This window comes from Pseudopipra pipra, chromosome 19 (genome assembly GCF_036250125.1).
Source record: "Pseudopipra pipra isolate bDixPip1 chromosome 19, bDixPip1.hap1, whole genome shotgun sequence".
NCBI classification, from domain to species: Eukaryota; Metazoa; Chordata; class Aves; order Passeriformes; family Pipridae; genus Pseudopipra; species Pseudopipra pipra.
This window is the reverse complement of record NC_087567.1, coordinates 12129316-12147310: the sequence shown is the minus strand read 5'-3', so window position 1 is coordinate 12147310 and position 17995 is coordinate 12129316. Positions and strand designations below refer to the sequence as shown.

The 17995-nt window shown below is 54.4% G+C and overlaps 1 protein-coding gene across 3 annotated transcripts in view; it reads right to left on the bottom strand.

The window, feature by feature from the left end:
* Positions 1-6220: 6220 nt before the first annotated feature.
* Positions 6221-17995, bottom strand: part of TBC1D16 (TBC1 domain family member 16) — a 30732-nt gene continuing 18957 nt past the window's right edge. The window contains exons 4-12 of one of the 3 annotated variants that reach the window (XM_064676230.1): positions 15106-15303; positions 14253-14400; positions 13054-13221; positions 12021-12169; positions 11112-11246; positions 10359-10545; positions 9666-9845; positions 9008-9154; positions 6221-8524 (exon numbers count right to left, since the gene is read on the bottom strand). In XM_064676230.1, coding sequence (XP_064532300.1) covers positions 8279-8524; positions 9008-9154; positions 9666-9845; positions 10359-10545; positions 11112-11246; positions 12021-12169; positions 13054-13221; positions 14253-14400; positions 15106-15303 — 1558 coding nt within the window. In that variant the 3' untranslated portion in view covers positions 6221-8278. The remainder of the gene's footprint in view (positions 8525-9007; positions 9155-9665; positions 9846-10358; positions 10546-11111; positions 11247-12020; positions 12170-13053; positions 13222-14252; positions 14401-15105; positions 15304-17995) is intronic. The other 2 variants (XM_064676232.1, XM_064676231.1) reach the window with 2 other exon arrangements.

Sequence of the window (17995 nt, the reverse complement as noted above, 5' to 3'; positions counted from 1 at the left end):
CGTGCTGGTCTGCAGGGACCCTGCGGTTTGGGGTGCAAAGTGACAAGCTGGAGCACAAGGCAGGGCTGTCTGAGGCAGGGATGGGAGCTGCGAGGGCAGAGGGACGGGGATGAGCTGCAGGATGCCTGGAGAGCCCCCGGTGAGCAGCGTGACACCGACACTTTGCTGCTCCGCCCCAGCTCCCCCAGCGTGGCTGCCTGAGCTGGGCTGTCTGGGGCACCTTCAGCGGCCTCAGGGCCAGCCCCAGGGAGGCTCCAGCTCCGCCATCCCGCAGCCCATGTTTGGGCAGTGGCTGCAGCAGGGCCATAAAAGGCAGTGTGGGGAGGGCGCTGGCGCTGGGCCTGCGGCATCTCTGTGTGCTGGGGCATCCCGGGGAGCTGCCAGTGGGAATCGGGGCTGGGGGCCGGGCCAACCCCATGAAAAGGGTGCTTTGGGTCTCCCCCAGCCCATTGCTGCCAGCTCTGTGCCTCACTGACCCTGGGGAAGGGCCAGGCATCCCCTGTCGCTGTGGGCAGACCCCCACTCACACATATGGGTGCCCAGGGGATCTGGCTGGTCCCGCATGGGCACGGCCAGAGCTGGAGCCGAGCTCCTGCTGGTCACACAGCCCGGGAAGGGACTTGCTGACTTGGTCCCAGGTGCCCCATCCAGGGCTGAGGAGCCAGAGCTGCTTTTATCCAACGTCACCCTTAGTGGAGTGGCAGTGGCAGCACACAGGGAGTGTGTTCACACTCTGGAGGTGCTCAGGATGCCAGGACATGGGAATCAGTGGGGCCAGGAGGGATTGGCATGAGCTGAGAGCACGAAAATGAAATCCAGGCTGAAGCCACTCTACAAATCTGCCCTGGGGGATGCCTGGCTTGGAGGTGTCTCAAGGGGTGGGATGGTGGGGCAGGAGCTCAGGCAGAGGGGAGGGAGCAGCAAACACATCGGGCAGGGTGGACTCTGTGCAGAGAGGGGCAGGAAGAGCCCCATCACCCAGCTGTGACTAATCCACGAGGAAAGCCCGAACTGCAGGGCCGGGTGGGTGTGAGCCAGCCCCGAGGAATGCGAGGAAGGCAAACAGTGAGGAGGAAGGGCGATTCCCCAGGTATCAGGGTGGGCACTGCTGAGCTGCAGGGCAAAGTGTGAAGTCTGGAGAGCTGTGCTTCCAGCTGGTGAGGGGGATTGGGTGGGGGGACTGTCCCCAAATGGCATCCCCTGGGGCCTTCCGAGCCAGGTTGTGCACAGGCTGGCAGGCTGTCCTGGGAGGGGGAGCTGGGACAGGAGGGCTGGGGGGCTCCTGGGCTGTGGTTGAGAAGAGTCCTGGCAGCAGCAGTGTCCTTCCTGAGCCCAAGCACCAGCCATGTCCTCTCCAAGCCATGCCCCAGTGCTCAGCTCCCCATCCCAGCTCACCCAGCAGCTTCCTTGCTCCTGCTGCAGCTTCCCAGGGGGTTTTGGCGATGCAGGTGTGTAACACTGAGCCCAGTGCAGCCATTTCAGACCTGGTGTCAGACAAAGCAAAGTAAACCCCCATTAATGACACTTCCCCACACCCTGTGCTCCTGCCACAGGGGTCTGGGGGCTCAGCCCCTGGCCCAGCAGGTGCCTGTGCCCATTCTTGTCCCCTGTGCCACAGAGGACACGGGGCTGATTCATCTCCTGCCTGGGCTCCTGACGTACATCCACACCGTTCATTCCCTGCCTGAGCAGCTAAATTAAGCTGAGCAACAATGGCCCATCGATTATCCCATTATATTTCCATTGGGCCTGGCTTCCTAGCAGCTCCTGGAGGGCAGCACACGTGGCCTTAGCAGGGACTCAGTGCAAACAGTCCTTTAGTGGGTTCTGCTCTCGAGCCTGGAGTGCCACACACCGTGGTGACCCCAGACCCATGGTGACACCAGACCCACGGTGACACCAGACCCACGGTGACACCAGACCCATGGTGACACCAGACCTATGGTGACACCAGACCCACGGTGACACCAGACCCATGGTGACACCAGACCCACGGCCCCACCACTGCTGCTGCCCTGGCCTGGCAGGGAGGGCATGGCAGAACCCAGACAGAGCAGTGATGAACCTGCATAGGAAAAGGTCCCTGTTTCCGGGGAATCTCTTCAACCTGAGGGCTCTCAGGGGCCATCCCAGCTCTGGCAAGGTCAGGGCTTGCACAGACCTGAGGGCTGCGTTCTCTCTGGCCCCCACTTCCCGCAGGGCTGTATCCCCTCCCTGGTTCTCCATCTCCCCTCACTGCTTCCCCCTGGCCAGACACAGCAGAAACACTGCCTGGCTCTTCCTGTCATGTATGTGAAGCCCAGGAGAAGCCAAGTGATGGGGTTCTGTGGGCTCCCTATCCCATCCCATCCCATCCCATCCCATCCCATCCCATCCCATCCCATCCCATCCCATCCCATCCCATCCCATCCCATCCCATCCCATCCCATCCCGTCCCACACAGGGGAACAGCCCAAGGAGCACCAGGTCTCAGTTGTCCATTTCTTCCTGTGCCACCTCTTCCAGCCCTGCTTGTTCTGAGTCTTTTTGTGACCCAAACCACTGACAAGTGGTTTTACAGGAACAGAGAGCTCAGCACATGCAGACCCTCCTCGACTGCCCTGCAGTGCCACCCTCCCGGCAGGGCTCAGCTCTGCCCCACACCTCTGTGATGCCTGGGAGCATCTCAGGGCATTAAGAATCCTTCCAGCTGCCATTTGCTGGACAAGGGCTGGGTCAGGCCATGTTTGTGGCAGCAAGGAGTGGGGTGGGCACCCTGAGATGACCCCAGCAGTGCCATGGGGGGTGGCCCCGGTCTGCTCCCTGTGTGTGGGTGGGTCTGTCACCCACTCCCCACTCGTGGGGGGCTCCAAAGCAGCTCAGGAGCTGAGAGTGATGCTGCTGTGCCTGCACTGGGATGCTCGTGGCAGATCCTACCTGCGTCAGCAGCTGAATTCCCTGCTCTCATTCCCGCTCTGGCAGCACTTAACCCTTTCCTGCCAGCCTGAGCCCTGCCTCTGTGGAGCTCGTGTCAGGGCAGCTGTGACCCTCTGGCTGTGGCAGCCAGGCCTGCCCCTGGCCCCACAGACCTGCAGGAGGGTACACAGCGTCTTGCAGCCTGGGGAAGCTGCTCCACACCCGGCTCTCCTGCACCCTTTCCGTGGCACCCCTTCCCCAGCCTGTCTGGGCTGCACCTCATCCCAGCCAGGGCTGGGGACTCCCATGGTGTGGGGCTGCTCCAGGGGCTGGGACCCTCTGCCCCACTGTGCCAGCAGCACCTTCCCAGTGCTCCTGCTGTGCTGGCACTGGGGCAGATTTATCACCTTGGCAGAGGGCCTAAAGGCCAGTTGCTGTTTGGGCTGTTCCCAGGGTTTCCAGTCACCGCTGGAAATTTTTCAGTGCCCACCCTCACCTGCAAGATGCGGGAATTGGGTTCCTGGAGCCAGGACCCAGCTGCCAGTGCTGATTTGGGCCAGGCAGCCCTCTTGATGGGTGCCCTTGCTTCCTGGCACAGGCAGAACCAAAGGGCTCTCTGCCTTCACTCACAGCACAGGCTCTGCCCGGTGCCGAGGGCTCAGGGTCATGCAGGGGGTTGGGATCACTCTACCAAGGTGTTTACCATATCCCAGCCCCCCCCCCTGCCCTGTGTCTCCTCTGCAGAAACCTCTGGAGAGCAGAGAGGACGTTGGCAGATGCCCATCATCCAGCACCTCCACGGCTGCCTCTGCCACTGCCAAGGTGAGTTGAGCCCCGGCCGCAGACAGAAGCAGCTGAACTTGTTTGTGGTTTCTGAAAGACAAACTCAAGCCAAACAAAATCCAAAATCCCAGGAAGAGTCCTTAGGCTGCTCCTTCTCCTGCTGCTTCTTTGCCACACAGAGCAGGACCTTTGGCAGGGCCTGAACTTGCTGAATTTTGAAGGATCTGGTGTATTAGGGCTCTGCCGGGGCTGCCTCAGCCTCTGTTTTCCTTCCAGGTGCTGTGAAACCCCATCACACGTTGTGTTTGTGTTTAAATGAGTGAAATAAAGGGCACACAGAGCCCAAAGTGCCGCGCTCAGGCAGGGCCGGGCAGCGCCCACGGGGATGTGACCGTGAGCTCCGGCTGGCCCGACTAGTCTATTTTTGTGACCCAGGGATTAATCAGCCAGCCCAGGGGGACAGGCTACGTGTGGTTTGAAATTCTTTGGTGCTTGTAATAACTCAGGTGAGTCTCTTTGTTCTTGTGAACTGTAATTTTTCATTTGACAGGCAGCATCACGCGACAGAACAGCCCAACAGCCACATCCAAACACACCCAGCCCGGGAAGCGGGGCCGAGCCCCCCCACCTGCCCATGCTCTGCTCACAGGTGCTGATTTCCCCAGTGGACCAAACTCCAGGGGTGGCTTGGCTGGACATCACTGCCACCTGCGTGGTCAGTGCTCAGTGCCAAGGTCGAAGGAAGCCGATCCATTGATCCCCTCCCGCTCGCCCACGTGTGGGATGGCTCCGTGCCCCCTCCCAGCCCCGGGATGGACAGGGGCAGTTCTGCCCTCTCCCCCCGTGCCCAGCAGCAGCCCAGGCACCCCGGGACCGGCCATGGCAGCACAGCCCCGTCTCCCCCCGGAGGTGTCGGGCTGTGCAGGGCTCTGCTCCACTCTGGGTTCCCGGTGCAGGGATTGGGTTCCCGCTGGGATTATGGAGCGCAGCGTTACCACGGGAGTGTTACCACAGGAGCGAGGACTCGCTTTTCTTTCCTCCCTGCTCCCCTTCCCCCCGGCAGCGGGAGGCAGGAGGATGTGTCAGCTCAAGGCTGAGGCTAAAGAGGCTTACGCTGACTATTTACCTTCGCAAGGGTCTATTTTTGGCTGCTCAGCTGCCGCTAATGCAACGCTCAGGGCGGCGACCGAGGAGACGCCACGTGAGGGTCACTGTTTCTAGGATCCACTTTCCTCCTCTGTAGGGACCAAGCCCAGCTGCTTTTTTGTTCCTTGTTTTTTTTTTTCAGATGGCAAAGAGAGTGTTACAAGGGAAAATCTTGCAGGGATAGGTCAGAAGGACCTCGGAGACCCACTGTCCTTTCATCACAGAGGAATCCCACGGTTGCTCCTGACCCTACCCCAGGTGCTGCCAGAGAGTTCCAAGTTGGCTACATAGACCCCTGTCTCCCAAAACAAGCTCAGAAGGTTGTGAATCTCCAATGAGAGTTAAATGGCATCACAAGCTAATGAACAGGCTGGAATTGGGTCACTGGGATGTGAGCACTGCTGGTCATTGGGAGCAGCCGGGGACCTTTGTTTCCCTGACTGTGGCAAAGTGGGGTCAGTGTGTGCCAGGGGTTCAGGAGGCTTTGATGGGGAGCACAGACACCTGAAGTCTCCTGTTGGCAGCAGGACCCTCAGGGAACAGCAGGCACAGGAGAGCTGGCTCAGGCTGGCACACCAATCCCAGCCATGCACTGCCAGAGCTGAGCCCCACTTCAAACAGAACCCAGCTTATTCCACGTGCTGTAAAACTGCAGTGCAGAGTCTTTAACTAAACGAATCCTGAGTGATTTCCACACTGCTGAATGACATTTTAATAGTGGAAAAATAATGCTCCAAATTATCTACTTCATCTCTTCCTATTGTCTTTTACTGGCTGGGAACGAGTGCTGCAGCAAAACCAGCTCCGGCTCCTCTGGGAGGGGTTTGCTGGTGCCTCCCAGCCCTCTGTGGGCAGGGGGGAGCTCAGGAGGGGGCCGTGTCCCCCCATGCCCAGCACCCCTCGAGCTGAGGAGGGGGCTGTTCTCCCCCTGTGCCCAGCATGCCATGCCTGGCAGAGCTGCCCACGTGCTGCTGCTCCTCACAGCGCTCCCGGTGAGCTCCGGCTGCCCTGGCACTGCGGGTGAGCTGTGAAGGCCTCGTGGCCATGCCCATCCCACACCAGGAGGCAGGTGGCAGCAGGCAGTGCCCGGCCCCTGCTGTCCCCACAGGGAGCTGGCGCCTGTAGGAAGATGCTTCTGGCACTTTCTGCCGTGCAGTTCTTCTGACCCGAATTCAGCCACTGCCACGTTGAGCTTCCATGTGGATGGATCCATCCAGTGCTGCCACACGTCCCCAGGCTGACATGAGCAGGGCCTGGGGGCAGCAGCGCAGCCCCAGCACCCACCACGTCCCTGAGCGGCTCCAAAACGAGCAGCTCAAGCTGGGGACGGTGCCTGGCCAAGCACTGTCCCTGCCTGTGAGGTGCAGCTCCCAGCCTGCACAGCAACAGACACACAGAGGCCTCACACAAACTTTATTATTCACTGAAACATCATAAATCTCGACGAACTCCCTGCCCCAGAGCAAAGCAGCCTCAGCCCTTACAGGAGGTGTCACCTGCCAAAGCCCAGCTCACTTCGGAGCCGTGCCATCCTGCAGTGGGTTTCCCCATTGCTCTCATCCAGGGGAAGGTTTTCATCCTCTGAATTAAAGGCACACAAAGTGGGAGCCAAACTGTCCTTCTGCCACGCAACAGCCAGCCCTCAGTGTGGTGCCTGCAGTGGGGCAAGGCTCCTTCCCCTCAGGAACACAGCGTGCCCTTGGCTTGTGCTGGCTCCACACGGAGCATCCCAGCTCCAGCCTCACTTCCCAGCAGGAATGGGGCATGTGGGTAAGGCCTTGCAGAAGGATTTTGGGAGAAATGTGCTTGTCAGGTGCAGGAACCCCCCCAGCACTGCACGAGGACAAGGGGGTTCCACAAGTGCTGAGGGTACAAACGTGCCTGAGAGGCAGAGCTGGAAGTGAGCACAGCCTCACCCAGCCTGCCCAGGACAGCTGTGTGGGAAGCAGTGTGGAGGAAGTGAGAGGGAGCAGGACAGCCAGGAAAGGCTGCAGACCCCCAACACTGCTGTCACCTCATCTCCTTTTCCATTCTTACAAGGCAACTGTTCCCCTGGCTCTGTTTGGCACAAACACTGGCTCAGGACACACCTTTGGAGGCCACTGAATTTGGTAAGGACCTTTGGCAACAGGGCTCAAAGCCCCAGCTCCACTTCTGGTTGGCAAATTTTATAGCAGACAAGAGGAGAAACACACTGTCCTTTCAAAAATACCCCAAGGGAAACCTTCACCAGACAGAGCTCAGCAAAAACGGTTGCAACAAGGCAAGTTTTGTTTTCACTTTGGGATGGGGAACAGGGTGCACCACTGGCACCAACTGAACAGCCTAAAGCCCACAGTGGAGGGGATGTGCCACAGCCTGTGGCAGTGACAGGCAAGGACAGTAACTATTCAGTAATTGAGGAGAGCCAAGGGAAACACAATGGGAAACATACTGGAAACAACAGACTAAAGTGTCTGAAGTCTGTAGTTGTCAGCATAAAGGAACAGCTTTGCTGTAACGTCATAGAATCAGAAAATCACACAATTTTTTGGTTTGGAAGGGACCTTAAAGCTCATCCAGTCCCACCCCCTGCCATGGGCAGGGACACCTCCCACTAGCCCAGGTTGCTCCAAGCCCTGTCCAACCTGGCCTTGGACACTTCCAGGGATGGGGCAACCACAGCTTCTCTGGGCAACAGTGCCAGGGCCTCCCCACCCTCACAGGGGAGAATTTCTACCTCGTGAAGAAGAAACTTTGGACGGTGTCTGTGAAATACCCCAGCTCAGAGCAGCAGTGCTGTGAGACCTGGGGCTGTACAATTTCTGTACAAATGGAAAAAAAAATATCACACCAGCCAGAATATCCGATAGAAAAGGCCAGAGGCAAGACCTTGAGCTGACCAGTCCTTCCTTGCCGACAAAGCAGACACCTTCCCTGCAATCCCAATGGTCTGCAGATTTATTTTTGGCAGATGATAATTAAAATGGTCTCTATGGCTTTAGAGAGCAGCCCCGTGTTGCACGTGCTGGTTGAAGCGGAGGGTGCACGGTGAGCTCCGGGTGCCTCGCCCAGCTCTGCTCCTGCCCCGGCCCCACCAACGCTGCCTGTGCACTTGGCTCTCTGCAGGGCTCTCCTTTCTCATCAGCAAGTAAGAAAGTTCTGGTTGATAACCAGTCCAGTCCCAGAGGCAGAATAAAAAGTCCTTGATAAGACCTAGAAAAGCTTGTTTCTAACAAAACCAAATGCAAACGTGTCAACACAGTTCCTGGGTCGATGCCTTTTGCTCAGGTTCCACCATCCATGCACTGGAACTTGCTTCCCCTGTAGAGCAATTTAATTCCTCTTCCATTCCCCACCTTTCAGTCTTCTCAGGAATCTTGACAAGCTATTCCTCCATTTTCATCTTCAACATTTTTTCCTATGCACATCCTTCCTGCCCGTCCCTTCCGCCGTCACACCCTGTTCCTCTCAGCTATTTTCGGAAGGCAAAGACATCCCGTGTTTTCAGGCCTTTCTTGCCTTCACTTCCTGGTCTAGGAGAAGACACTTCCACCAGCCCTCCGTAGGGGCAGCTCTCGGACTCGGGGTGATGGCCGGAGCACTCCACGGCGGGGATGAAGCCGCTGTCCCACATCCCTGTCCCACACAGCTTGCACAGGTCGTGCAGGCTGCAGGGGATGCGGGGGAGCAGGTGGAACTGATAGAGCAGACTCCTGGCCTAGAGGGCAGGGAGAGAGGGAAAACATTCACTCCTCACTGGGGGATGAACATGGAGAGCTGAGGTGGCCCGTGGCTTCCTCTCCCATCCTCCTGTTTGGCTACCTGAGCTTCAGCAAAGGCGTGTCCCTCTGAACACAGAGCTCAGGGTTAACTGGGACAGTGGGACATTGCAGGGGCTGCCACAGGCCACAGCTCATCCCACAGCTCCATCACTCCAGCTGAGATGGAGTGGGGATAACAGCACCAACTGCTCTGTCTGCCCTTTCCCTGACCATGGGCATGGGTTATCCCAGCCAAGGGTTATCCCAGCCAAGGGTTATCCCAACCATACTGTCACCTCCAGGCAAAGAGCAGCATCCCACCCTCCTGGGCTCCAGCCAGGCACAGGGATACAGGCAATGAGAAGCTGAAGCATCAGTCCCTGGTTTCCTCAACACCCTGACTCATCCCTGGACCCGAGCCTCAGCCCCTGGGTATTTACCTTCCTGAGTACGAGCTCCCCGTTCATGTGCATGGCCAGGTTGCTGAAATGCAGCAGCATCTGGTCAGTGGCCAGCTGTTGTTCAATGACATCATCCCCGTAAATCACCACGATGGCCACGCAGATAAAGAGGTGGAAATAGTCTGTCTGCAATGAGAACACAGGGGCTGCTGTGCAGCAGGTGGAGGCAGAGCTCTGGTTTCACCTCCCACCCTCCACAAGTGGGTCCTTGGTGAGAATTTTTGCTCTCTCCAGTTCTGCCCAGTGGTGAGAACGTGAGTTACTGGTGAATTTTGGACCACAGATGATGAGCCAAAGCCTCTTCTCTTCACAGCATGGCAGCAAAGTTTGCACCACAGTGTTCAGAGCAGACCAGTGATTTTTGGGAAGACATTTCCCAGCTTTGTAAGAGAAGCCTGAACTTCATAAGTGGGTGTTCAGTACTTTGTGAAACACCTCCTTTTGAACCCCGGACATCCCCAAGGAGAGGCAGGAGCAGGGCTCCATCCTCCTGCTACACAGATATAGTTCTTCTATAGTTACACACCCTCTGTAACACTGATTTATTTTGGCTACTTTGCTACTAAGAGGCTTTATGGGAACCCTGCAGTGGCTGCTGAGGGGCACGGACCACGCCCTGCTGTGCCAGCTGCCTCACCTGGTAGTGAGCCCAGCAGGCCTCCCACATGCGCAGGGCCTCGGCCTCCGGGAACTCCCGCTTGAAACAGAGCAGGATCCAGCGGTGGCAGAAGAGCATCTGCAGGCCATCCTCTCCCAGGGCACAGAGGTGCTGGTAGAAGCGGGGGTGCATGAGCCGCAGCAGCTCGCGCAGGTACAGCTGGAAGGGACGCTTTGAGCTGAGGCCCTGCCTCGGGCACGAGGACTTGTACCCCCCTCACCGCCCCTCGGCACCCCGGGGACCCCCGCGCTGCGAGCCAGAGCTGGAGAGTTCTCTTCCCTCCCAAAAAGCTCCAGCCCTGTGGCCTGTTTAGTACAGCACAGCCAGGAGCACGCTTGGGTCTATCACCAAAGGCCAGAGCTCATGGGCCACAGCAGCTATTTCCAGGAAATATGGATATAACTGTGCTGGGAGTGCCCCAATCACCCAGGAGCAATTCTGTGCATCAGTTATTTCCATAGAATCATAGAATCCCAGAATATCGTGTGTTGGAAGTGACCCACAAGGATTATCGAAGTCCAACTCCTGGCCCTGCACAGGACAACCCTGAGGATCAGCCCAAGGATTTTGTGGCTTTGGAGCTTGACTTTGCATACTGGAACCCAGGGAACTGCTTTTTGTGACTGGGGAGAGGAGACTGACAGAGAACAGGATCCCAGCATTCAGCCTCACCAGCTGCTTCTCCATGTCCTCATCCCGGGGGGAGCTGATGAAGATCGTGTTCTGCATCAATCCAACAAAGCACCAGAAAGTATCCGACTCATCCAGGATCTCTGCCAGGAGTGGAGCAACCAGGTCGGACATGCCCTGGGAGTATCCAGTGGCTGGGTTAAATACTGCATAGTTCAGCAAGATCCTCCTGGAGCAGAGACACAAACAGGGAGGTGGGACAGGTGAGGGCAGGTGACAGCTGAGCACAGCCCCATCCCTTCACCCCAACTCTCACCACACAGGCTGAGCCAGGATCAGTGCAGGAGAGTCACAGATCCTCTGACATCTAACACATTAACTTTTGAGCACCTTTTGTTGCATCCCACTTTCCCTAAAAGAACTGTATCTGGAAGCACAACAAAGATACACTAACACTGTACATAACTGTGACTCTCACTTTTTACAAGTCCCACCCCTTGGAGCAGACTCGGGTGTGCTCATCCTCCATCCCATCAGAACCACAGACCCAGGCACCTGCACACAGCCCTGCACAGCACCCCTGTGTGTGCAGGGAAGGTTGGGGATGGGAGCAGGGTTATTAGAGAAGGAAATGGCTACAGAAGCACTGGAAAGGCTTTATTGTTGCATCCCTTGATTCCAGTCAGCAGATGCACAGTGGGTGCTGTTCAGCATTCCCAGGCAGCCCAGGACTGGCTGACCGAGTTGTCCATATGCTCGGCAGGACATGTTTGGGTTTGGGACCAGACACTTCACCTCATGGTTTCCACATTGGGGTTGTCCTCCCCTCGGAAGAACTGGTTGCTGCGGTCAGTCCTCACAACATCCTTGTCCACCGTGAACTGCACCTGACGCCAGAAATCCTTCTGTTCATCCGGAGTCATGGACAGCCTGCAAGGTGAGCAGCAACAGGAGACCATTGCCAAGAGAGGAATGAACAAAAAGCCTCAGTTCAGTCATTTCAGTCTTAGTTTGCAGAGGAAAACTATTCCTGTACAGCGTTTTCTCAGCACCTGAAGAACAGACAAGCAGGTCTGTCCAGAACAGCAGATTGTCTGTCCCAAGGGATTACTAGAGGGAGCCTCCTGGGTTATAAACAGGATGACATGATGTGTTTCCTGTGATACACACCTCAGAAGCATCAGACTGTGCTCTCCATTGCTTCTTGGGGGTGGCACACCTGAACTCACTCTGGTTTGATTGTTTCCTAATTAATACCACCACTGTCCCTTTCCAGCTTAAATGTACCCACAGCTATTTAACAACACATAGTTCTCGCAGTAACAACCTCCTTAAATTAGATATCCCTTCTCCTTCCTTATTTTTATGTATAGTTTTATTTATAAAGAAATATAAGTTCCCAATTTCACCTTCAGTGTCCTAACTCAAGCCTTGCCTGTGAGATATTTCCCTGTGTGGTACTGACGAGCCTGTTTCAAAAACCCAAGTGAGCTCTGTGGTTCAAATTATTATTATCAAATTATTATTAGTTCCAGAGCCTCAGGAGGTCAGCAGTGCCCGATACACCTCCTTCACTGTCCCTCTCACTTCTTTACTCCAGCTTCTCCTGATGCAAAGGAGGCAGAGGCTGCACATCACCAGCAGTGTCACTGCGATGTCCAGCCTGCGGAAGATGAGCAGGGGAGGGTGATGATGGTCTGTTACCTTTTCTCCTGGATCTCAAAGTATTCTTTCCTCTTCTGCAGCCTCAGTGCCTCCCTCTCTTCAGAAGTGGACTCGTAGCTGTAGTAGTGCAGCAGAAAGGGCCACACCTCCCCACGGATGGAAATATCAATCCCACCAAAGAAAATGGCCTGGAACAAGGAGCAAAAGTTATGGCTGGTACAGTTTTAACATTCCCAAATACAGCAACAAGGAACTGCCCGCTGCTGTGCTTTGGTGCCTCTGCAAGTTCTTTCCTGACAAGTGACGCCTTGATTCAAGCTCCTGCAATTTGCACATGTTTAGAGGGAAAGTGCTGGCCCTCTATTCCCAGACCAGACACAAATCGGGCTCATTTCAATGTCAATAACCACCCCCGGAGAGGCTCTATGATTAACGTGTCGTTCTCATGTCACGGCTTAATCCCCAGTCCCGGAGACACCGCACTGCACTGCAAACTTCTCTCTCAGAGCCCGGGCCCAGCGCTCCCCCTGCGCTATTTCATACAGCAGTGGCAGTTCCTGCAGCAATCCCAGTTCACACAGCAAGCCCAGTTCATACATCAGTCTCAGTCCATACATCAAGCCCAGTTCATACATCAATCTCAGCTCACACAGCAGTCTCCAGTTCTCTCTGTGATTTGGTCACACATTCTGCAAACACCGTGGGCATTGGGCACTTTGGTTTGTTGATTCCAAACGGCAGCAGAAGTGGGACAGCTTGTCCTTGGTCATGGATGGGAGATGCTCCACCATCACAGAATCACAGAACAATTGGGGTTGGAAAGGACCTCTGGAGACCACCCAGTCCAACCCTCCTGCCAAGGCAGGGGCACCTGGAGCAGGTGACACAGGAACACGTCCAGGTGGGAGTCTGCAGGAATCTGCTCCAATCCCACAGCAAGATCTCCAGCCAAGGCTTCCTACACCAGTCTCCACACTCCCAGTTCTTGCCCCTGGCAGGAAAGCAAACTCCTGCAGCTTCCCCCTGGGGACTTGCACTCTGCAGCAGGAGAGAACAGACGAAAACCTCTCACCTTCTGCAGCTTGTACTCCTCTTCCACCTGTCCGGATTCGTTGAGGTGATGGAGCCAGGCAGACACGTCGAGGCGCCTGTACGTGTTCTCCTCGGGGTGGGTTTCCGAGGAGGGCAGCTTGGGCCGGCGGATGGAGAACTGCATACAGGTTTTCTCATCAGCGAGCTGCTGAACGGGGAAAACAAACCAAAGCTGGAGGCAGGAGCCAGAGAGAGCAGCAGAGTGTGAAACCCAGAGCAGGGAAACCTCTCTGTGTGGTTCATGTAGGATTAAACACTGAGGAGCTGCACTTGGGGAGGTTTTGGCTTTTTTTTTTAAATTCCAACCATTACAATAACAAGAGTGATTAGAATAATTAAAAATCTGAGCACCACAGAACAGCTTCATCTTAAAAAAAAAATAGTTTCCATTCCTCCTCCAATCTTATCCCTGACCTGAAACTGAATTAATGCTGCTTACAGCAAAACTTCCCCCTGCCAGGAATGCTTGCAATAAATTACATATGATTGGCCATATACAAAGGGATTGCTGTTAGGCAAGCGGGGAACGGCGCTGCCAGGCTCTCTGAGGGCACTCATGATCCCAGTGCAAGACTGCAGCTGACATTTAATTTAAAAATCAAAGGTTGCTCAATGCAAAAAGTGAGCCCATGTGACCATAATAAGAAAAGCAGCGGGGGGCTCTGTGGGAAGGATGGAAATTTAAAAATCACTGTTTCTAATAAGCACATACAATATCTTAAACAGATAATTAAAGAGCTCTTATCACATTTGTATGTAGATTGAACAAAATATGGCAAGATGCGTTGTCAAAACATTCTCCAAAGCTGTGAGCTGTGTGCCATAAGATGGATGAAAGGCTCTGACTGAATTTCTGACCTACCACTGCAGATTTCCAGCCACCTTCCACGCCTAAAGGGCAGTGCTGACCTGTCAGCTCTAGCAAAATCACTACCTAAGCAAGTCTTCTGGATGATCTTCCCCCACATTCCACAGGTGGAACAGGAATGGATGGGGACAAGCAAGTCCAAGAGAGACCTCACGTCCGGCTCAGAGTTCCATCCTAAACATCCAACACACTGCAGCTTTCTGCACGCCTTGGTGACATGAACTCAAAGCTTCATTTCTCCAAAACACAAACCCAAGTGGGAAACATCTGCTGGAAAACCCCTCTTTGCCCCAAGAACCTCGCTCAGGTACCTGGTCCTTGAGATGGGTCTCTGTGCAGTACTTCCACTGCTGAAACACCTCGGAGAGTTTATCCAGGCCACCGTGGTGAAAATGGAAGATCTTGTACTGGCTCTCCCTGCTTGCAACCACCAGCTGCCCACAGGTGCACGCCTCGTCACTGCAGGGAACAACGGGAGAACAACCTGCATGGGCTGCCCAGGGCAGCGAGGGGCCAGCAGGAACGGGGACACTGGTGAGAGAGAGTGCAAAGCAAATCCCAGTGGGCAGCACCAATCTGCCCCTTCCAACAGGGCACAGAGGCAGTTTTACAGCCCTAGGACTCGGTGATCCTTATGAGTCCCTTCCAGTTGAGATATTCTGTGATTGTTTGACATGGCCATAGTGACCATTTTCCCCAAGAAGCTCCACTAGTACCTGGTAATGGCACTATTTTTACCCTTCACGTGAAGGAATTAAAATTTGTCTTGCCTGGAGACAAGTACACAAGAAGTCTGCTCCAGAAACATTAAGGCAGTACACAAAGTCAGCTCCTGACTGTACACAAAGTCAGCTCCAGAGGAGCCTGGTGAGAGGCAGGCAAAGGAAAAGGTACCACAGGTAAAGATTTTTTTCCACACCTGTAGGTTATTTGGAGCATTTTTGGTAAGACAGTTAACAGCACTCTTTACCTTATTAGGAAAAAAATCCTTTTGGTCCCATAACAGTAATTCAGAGTCTCTCCCTGGGAAGGCTGACACTTGCTTTCCTGGAGACAACCACTCTGGAAAGGCTTCCAAGGAGGACTGCAGAAGCCATCTGCCCCCAGCATCCCCAGAGCCCCGGGCCAGAGCACACACAACTCTCACACACAACGATCCAGTACCTGAAGAAGAGACGAAGGGATCTCATTTGTCCCAGGTCCACTCTGAAGACACCACAGACCTGCTCGAGGGCAAATACTTTCTGCTGTTCATCCCATCTGGTGCTCTGTGTTTGCCCATTGTTCTCCTGGAACTGGGCACTGGTGTCGAGGCTGGAGGCAGAGCTGGTGGAGCAGGTCATGCGATTGTCACACGTGTCCCTGCGGACAGAGCGCGGGGGCGAACACCCCGCAACACATCAGCCCGGGGAGGCTGCAGGTACATGCAGCAACCACGTCCAAAACCTTTAGTCAGAGCTCTGAGATGGGGATTCAGGGCAGGCCCGAGGAGCCAATAACTGACAGCCCCTGTAAGAGGTTATTTTTATTTAAATTGATTCCCTATAATCACAAAAAACATCCTGGTTTTGGTCTGTTCCAAACTGCACACAGAACTTTGGCAGAGCCAAACCCATTCCTCAAAACACTTTTGAGAAGGCAAAATTAAGAATCTCAAGTAATGCCCTCAGCTCAGCTGCTCCTCACTGGGATGGGGACAGGAGGTGTGAGTACATTCCGACGGCAGCACGGACCTGGGATCTCATCTGGGAAACTCCCTCCATGACCGGTAGGATCCAAAGATGTTTCACCTGAACTCCAGTTTCTCATTAGGTCTTTGCAAGTGGACCTGCCAAGCCTGGATTTGTGTCTATAAACCCCAAATGGTTTCCACTTGCAATCTTGAAACTTCGGGGAGTTAACGATGGGACGTCACACCTGAGCTCTTCGACGCACCACAGGTACAGTAAATGAACCCAACCCTTTCCCAACCCAGCCCAGATCTCCAGCTTTAAATGCAAACTGAGCTTAGACTCAAAAAGCCCACATGCCCCCACCAGCCCCGATCCCAAAAGAAAAATACCACTGCTTTGGGAATGAAGTGAATGTGAAACTGTGACCCCTGGGTTGGTGAAAAGGCCAATGCACGTGAACAATCCCCGTGCGGGGCTGAATGGGCCGCGCTGTGAAATCAGGGCTTGCCAGACAAGGCCAGGAGCAGGTACAAAGCAGCCCCCTGCAAGGCCACTTTATGCCATGTTTTCTAATCCGCTTATCCAACAATGTGGGCACTGAAGGCTGGGAATCACACACTCAGCATGCACTCCACACCAGTGTGCCTTCCCAGCCTGGCTCCAGGGCCTCTTCCGCAGGGACCAGCCCTCTGTGCCACATCTCCCCACGGGCCAGGTCCTTGCATTCCAAAGGACAGGGCTCTGCACAACCCAGTTAGTCGTGGGTTAAATTTTTAACCAAGGCCTTTTGAGCCACCCCATTCTAATGTGTAACTCAAACTCCAGAGCCTGCACTGGGAGCAAATCCCCGAGCCCCTTCCTGGTCCTGCAGCACCATCTGGATGAAACCAAGGCTGGTTGACTTCAGCTAAAGGAGTGACTTCGCTGCTCTGGGCACAAAGTTCTGCCGTTCCAGTTTTTGGAGAGAAAGCAGCAAAGCAGAACTCACATTCAGGCCATTTGGAGGATGAGGATTTAGAAGTGATGTGGCAACAGGCATTGCACTACACACCCAAAGTCTCTCAGAGAGCATACACAGCAGGTTTTCCAGGTTAGACACCAGGATACCTCCAGTGTCAGGCACATCTATACACCTGCCTTGGGAATTTTTCCATGAAGATTGTACTGTTCTTTGTGAAAAATCGAGCATTACTTTTGGATAAAGTGTCAAAATGTAACACTTTTAAAAACATTCAGCATCTCATGTTAATGCAAATGTAACAGGAGTCCTGGTACAAGACACTTGGGCTGGACTGCCTGCTAGGAGTAGCTGGTATTTATGGAGCAACACTTCATAACAGCCACAGCTGGTTACACAGGATTTTCCTGGAAGAGATGACTCAAACTAACTCAAAGACTAAGCAAAGGCAACCCATTTTCTAAAACTCTTGCAAAGACGAGCTGGTCAGCATGGCAAAGGGCTGGAGGGTGGGTTGGTGGGAGGATCCTTGTCCTGTGAGTCCTTGCCATGGAGACCAAGGTGCTCATTCTTCACGAGCATCACCTCAAACCAACAGCAGCAGAGAACTGCCAAGAAATGAGTTGCCAGTAGAGCTGGGCAGGCTTGCTTTGATCCCAGGAATTCTGTAGCTCCTCAGTGCAGAACACCATTGCCCACTGCAATTCCTTCTGCTACGTAACCCAGCTCTCAGACACAGCAGCAGTAACCTGAGACCCGAGGGGCTGCAGAGCCCGGGCACAGCGCTGCTGGCACTGCTGTGTTTTCAGGAAATGCTTCTGAAGACAAATGTTTACAGTTCACATTCACTGGTGACAAGCTCGCACACGCATCCCACAGACACGGAACCAACTCGAGCAAGCGGATTTACCCTTTCCAGCCAGAAAAAGGCACCCAGGGTGAGCAGGGTGGCTCAGCGTGTGCAGCCCGGGGAAATTCCGACGTTCTCGGTGATGTAGAGGGTGAAATCTGAAAGAGACACCTGTGCCCCCCTGCCCTTCACAGGGGCTGATGAACACGAGCATTCATACACAGGACAGATGCAGGGATAGAACCACCTTGTTCACTGGTGCTTACTGAGTCAACGGGGAAATTCGGAAAAAACCCTCACTGTGTTTAAAATTACTTTTTTCCTATATATATTGATCGAAAAAAATGAAAATACTCTAACCCACTGGACTACTTTCAAAAATAATTTTAATATTGAGATCATTCTGGATGTCAGTAACAACAAGCATTATGATGTCTGCTAATTTTGTGGATTTTGGGGAGTCCTCTACCCAGGCACTCGAGATATACAGATGCAAGGGTAGAGTTTATTATCTGTCAGTCTATTCTATCTGCTGGATGAGGAATTTATCCCAGAGCACCATGCAAAAGCAGG